The sequence below is a fragment of the Triticum urartu genome, chromosome 3 (assembly GCF_003073215.2).
Source record: "Triticum urartu cultivar G1812 chromosome 3, Tu2.1, whole genome shotgun sequence".
Classification (NCBI taxonomy): Eukaryota; Viridiplantae; Streptophyta; class Magnoliopsida; order Poales; family Poaceae; genus Triticum; species Triticum urartu.
In genome coordinates, this window is record NC_053024.1 from 23,029,821 (window position 1) to 23,035,383 (window position 5,563).

At 49.9% G+C, this 5,563-nt stretch overlaps 1 protein-coding gene across 1 annotated transcript; it reads right to left on the bottom strand.

Annotated features, from left to right (window-relative positions):
- Positions 1–1,176: 1,176 nt before the first annotated feature.
- Positions 1,177–5,224, bottom strand: LOC125547746. The gene has a single exon (XM_048711537.1). The coding sequence runs from the start codon at positions 1,881–1,883 to the stop codon at positions 1,572–1,574; it is 312 nt and encodes a 103-aa protein (XP_048567494.1). The 5' UTR covers positions 1,884–5,224; the 3' UTR covers positions 1,177–1,571.
- Between the last annotated feature and the right edge of the window lie 339 nt (positions 5,225–5,563).

Consider the following 5,563-nt stretch of genomic DNA (forward strand, 5'->3'; position numbering starts at 1 on the left):
TTTGCAACAAGTCGAGCTTTATAGATAGTAACATTACTGTCAACATCAGTCTTCTTCTTGAAGATCCATTTATTCTCAATTGCTTGCCGATCATCAGGCAAGTCAATCAAAGTCCATACTTTGTTCTCATACATGGATCCCATCTCAGATTTCATGGCCTCAAGCCATTTTGCGGAATCTAGGCTTACCATCGCTTCTTCATAGTTCGTAGGTTCATCATGATCTAGTAGCATGACTTTCAGAACAGGATTACCGTACCACTCTGGTGCGGATCTTACTCTGGTTGATCTACGAGGTCCAGTAGTAACTTGATCTGAAGTTCCATGATCATCATCATTAACTTCCTCACTAATTGGTGTAGGCGTCACAGAAACCGGTTTCTGTGATGAACTACTTTCCAATAGAGGAGCAGGTATAGTTACCTCATCAAGTTCCACTTTCCTCACACTCACTTCTTTCGAGAGAAACTCCTTCCCTAGAAAGGATCCATTCTTAGCAACGAATGTCTTGCCTTCGGATCTGTGATAGGAGGTGTACCCAACAGTTTCCTTTGGGTATCCTATGAAGACACATTTCTCCGATATGGGTTCGAGCTTATCAGGTTGAAGCTTTTTCACATAAGCATCGCAGCCCAAACTTTCATAAACGACAATTTTGGTTTCTTGCCAAACCACAGTTCATAAGGTGTCGTCTCCACGGATTTCGATGGTGCCCTATTTAACGTGAATGCGACCGTCTCTAAAGCATGACCCCAAAATGATAACGGTAAATCTGTAAGAGACATCATAGATCGCACCATATCTATTAAAGTACGATTACGACGTTCGGACACCATTACGCTGTGGTGTTCCGGGTGACGTGAGTTGCGAAACTAGTCCGCATTATTTCAAATATAGACAAAACTCGTAACTCAAATATTCTCCTCCACGATCAGATCGTGGAAACTTTATTTTCTTGTTACGATGATTTTCAATTTCATTCTGAAATTCTTTGAACTTTTCAAATGTTTCAGACTTATGCTTCATTAAGTAGATATACCCACGGCTTTTGTCCCTGTCCCTGTAATGTTTGACCGTGCGACTTGACACTCTGCCTGTTCCGATGAGGGCTTTATTAATTTAAAGCAAGACGCTCCTAGCGTCTTCGTTCTAAAAAAACAGATATGCACATAGAAACGCAAGAAATTGGAGTCATCTGACATCTCACAATGCTTTCTTTTGCTTGATTATATCAGACAAGAAGAAAGCGGTCACAACCAAAGTACAAGCAAGCAACTAGACGAGAAGACTCATAAAAAGCTTCCTGGAGCTAGAGCTACACCTTGTGCCGCACATCCATCGACATATTCGAGGAGGCTCTGTTCAAAATCCACACCCCCTTGATCCTGGATCTCACACACTATTTCCAGGTGCCGTTGGGCCTCAGCATGTGAGAACGCTGATGAAAATCCAAAGAGAAAGGAAAAAACAGAGGAAAAACAGAGCTACCTGACAGTAGCAACAGGCAATGTTCCGGGCTAGGGAGAGATTGATGGACTGTTCATGCTAGCTAGTTTTAACAAGTACTCCTAGCTAGTACCTGCCGAGAGCGGTAGTTGGGTAATGGTGGTAATCCGTGGCGGCGTTGTTCCTGTGATCAGCAGCAGCTTCTTGGAGGCGCGCCGTGTAGGCGTGGTCGCTAACCTTGTTGTGCCACGCCGGAAGCTTGGGCGCCTCGATGTCGGCCTCGTCGACTGCGGCGGGCGGCTGCTGGTAGGTCGTCTGCGGCGCCTTGTGGTCGGCGCCGCCGTAGTAGCCGTTCCTGTTGTTGTTCCGCTCGCCGGCCTCGTTGCGGTTGCGGTTGGACCGCTCGCCGCCGAAGCACGAGCTGAACTCGAAGCACATTTTTGCTGGTAGGCTGTGTTTTTGGATTAGCCCTGGAACTGCACTGAGGAGGAAGAGGAGGCTTAGGTGGCTGGATTACTGGACTAGTGGGTGGTGCTGGATGCTCAGCGTGGTACGGGTATATTTATACGAGACGAGCTAGCTCGTGTCGCACGCCTAGGAGATGCGACTCCGGTTCACACACTTGACGCGCAAACACAGGTTCTATCATCAGCCACACCCAGTTGTTTTTGCAACTGAGGTCCAGATGGATGAGGTTCGTCCAGCTCCAGCTGAAGCGAAACGGCGTCGCCGATCGATCAGTTTCAGCTTGGGCACGATGGCGGGGTGGTCGGGGTCGTCCCCCAGTCCAAGTCATCGGGGAATCAGAGGGAGGAGAGGGCTTGGGGGATAGGGTAGTTCGGTGGTCTGCGAGAGTGACGCCTCGTGGCGGGCGGTGCCGCGCCGCGGACAGCATCGCTCGATTTCGGAGGCTGGCGAAGATGCCGCCCGCAGTACCTTTTGGGTTTGGCAACGCGTGGCTGCAGGGTGGTGCAATCTTGTTGGGGCTCTGTCCTGTCCTCCACGTGTTGTCTTTTACTCTCTTCGTTTCTTTTTAGTCTGTATATAAAATTTGGTCAGAGTCAAACTTTGTCAACTTTGATTAAATTTATAAAAAAAATATTAAGATTCACAATATAAAATCAATATTGTTAGAAGCATCATGAAACTAATTTTCATACCATATAGTTTTAGTATTGTATATGTTGATATTTTTTTTCCAACAAAGTTTAACTTTGATCAAATCTTATATGCAGACTAAAAAGAAACGAAGGAAGTAAAAAACGAAGAGAGTAAACGGCAAGACCGACTGTTGCCAGTGCTCCCTCTCTCGCGGTTAAATAAGTTTAAGGCATCTCCAAAGCAGACTCTCAAAGCTCCAGTATATATTTGGATTGTGGTGGCTGGATCATTTCTGTTAACTTTTGACATTCAACAAGAACCTCATCTATCCGTGAAGTGATCCAGATGTCTGTTTTTTTTTTGATAAATCCGAGACAAACTTGAGGGAGCTATGCGGCACTCTGGACATGCAACTGACCAACCAAAAGTCCTTATGTGGTCATCCTCTAGCCTCTCTCCTCTACATGCATGGTCCTCCTCTAGCCTCTCTCCTCTACATGCATGGTCCCTCTCTAATCCCTCTCCTCCCAACAGACAGATAAGAATTTATTTGTGAATAGCATTGGATGGAGCACGTCCAGACATAAAAAATGAAGTTGCATGACACATCGAGTACGATAATTAATGGAAAATGAAGTCCGATACAAGGCCAACAATGACCCATCACGTGACACAGCGCGGAAGACCCTATGTTAACGAAATCTAGTGATCGTAGGTCGGCAATGCACCGCGGGCAAACGAGGACAAAAGCCCCCTCGCTTGTGTTGTCAATCCTCGATGTCCCATGGAGTTGAGTACACTTGGAACAGATGTTGTTGATAAACGCGTCAAGGCGCGCACTATGCTGGCATCTCCCCAAAGGTTTCTAAAGCTGTATTAAGACCATACTTTTATAAATGAGGTCAACCGGGTGTTTAAAAACTATAACCTCAAGGAATGCTTTGTTGTGCATGGTCCACAACGCCAACGACTGGGCGGCCACCTCTATCAAAGCTACTCTGTCCAGCGCCCATAACACGTTGTAGGTGTGTGCCGCCTCGTGCAAGGTGGAAAGTATGGCACACTCGCATCGTGTCTGTATTACGGATCTATGGCACAAACTTGAGTCATGGCCGGTGCCGGATGTCGCGGTACTTCGGCGGTGGCTGTGACATTGGAGGCTAAGCTCGGGGTGCTGGCGCAGTGGCTCGAAGCTGCGACTGGGAGGTGGCAATGGAGCTCGGAAGGAGTAGGTGTCGGGGTCTATGAAGATGAGAAGGGGCGAGAGGGGCACTCTGGTCCATGCAGGGAGCAGTGGCACCATCGAGGATGTGGCCTCGGGAGCTCGGGGAGGCGGCGGAGCACAAACGGTAGTCGTGGCATCGAGGTTGAGGAAGGCGGTGGTGGCGGCGGCTCGAATCGTGGGTGGTGGTTGGAAAAATGGGTGAATGGTGGGGGTGGTCTAGGGTTTCGGTGCGGCGATGGGTTTTATAGCCACTCCTAGGCCAATGAATGCCGGAGGGGAGTAGTCTCCCCATTTTCAATGAGAATGCTTCCTTCTAGAGAAAAAAATTGGCCAAAGAGAACTGAAGGCTTGGAGAATGAAAAGCTATTTTTGAGGGATTAATGCTTTTGGAATCTTCTAGCTGGATCTTAATTCCCAGACCATAAATTTTTCCTCAAATATAGCCTTTGGAGATCTGCTAGAGATGTGTTGTAAGAGGTGAGAAAGTAGAGAGCAGGATGGTATCTGGTAACCATTCGGCATGAATTGTAAGCTATCTCATAAACAAAGAAAACAAATGCCATCTGGTCATTTTCTTCAGGTACTTCTGTCTTGCCGCGGCAGGTAGCATCCCCAAGTCACAAGTCAGGGTGAACTTAGGGCATCCCAACGGCCATTCTCAAACAGCCCGCACATATCCAGACTGTACTGTTTGGACCGCGAAAGCCAACCAACACGGATTTGTATCAGTCCGTAGGGCGGTCTGGACCTGTTTTCTTTCATAAACTAGAGACAAATATGGGGGGCAAAAGGGGCTTCGCGGGCGTCCGTACAGCAACCACGCCAGCTTATTACTGTCGTAGCCCACCCAACCCCCTCATCCCTCGCCCTCCGCGTTCCCGCCCGGCGCCAACTTCCTGCATTCATGCCGCTTTAGAGCGCGCCGCTGCACATTGAAGACGGCTCAGGGCGGATGCGACCTCTCACTGGCGCCGCCATTGAAGCGGCGTGCTAGCCGAGGGCGTTGTCTGTGACGCCTCTTCGGTGTCCGCGCTTGTTCAGTGCAATAGACACGTTACTGGATGGGACGGGACAGATATCTACCACTCTTGTTCGACGCCCCGTCCGTCCGTGTGCAGCCATTAAGCGGGCTCGCCGGCGGAGAAACTACTCCGGTGCCGCACATTGACGCTCCCGGATACCTAGCCTCATTGGAATAAGCTATTTAAAGGTGGCCACACTCTGCTAACTTCATGCCACAACACAAGCCGCTCCCCATCTTCCTCTTTTGCACTGCATCCGTCATGACTGCAAGCAACGAAGCTCTGTGGGAGAGTCTTTCCATGGAGATGAAGCACGAGATGGCCGCCCTTGCCGCTGCCTGGCATAATCGCCGTGCGAGGCGGATCAAGGCCGGATTGCCGGCCAGCTCACCCGAGGTCTCCGACGATGACGTCCACACGATGGAAACGGGCTCTGATGACACCGCCCTGGGTACCGCGTCTTTGCACATCGGCTTCACCATGGAGCAGGCGTAGGCATACTCCAATGCCGCCATGGTGGAGGTACAGCCCGCACCAGCGCCTTTGTCGACGTTTCAGCAGGCGCAGGACGGCCAGATATATGGCGAGCGCATGAGCGAGGAGTCCGTGGCGGCCATGGCTGGGGTGAACCCCAACTTGGTCGTAGAGCAGTGTGCCATCTAGAATACCGTCCGCGCTCAAGCCACTACTTGCTAGGAAAGCGGCCGCCGCCGAGGCGCAGCTTCACACGATCGTGGAGGAGAACAATGCTACCTACGTCTCCTACGCGC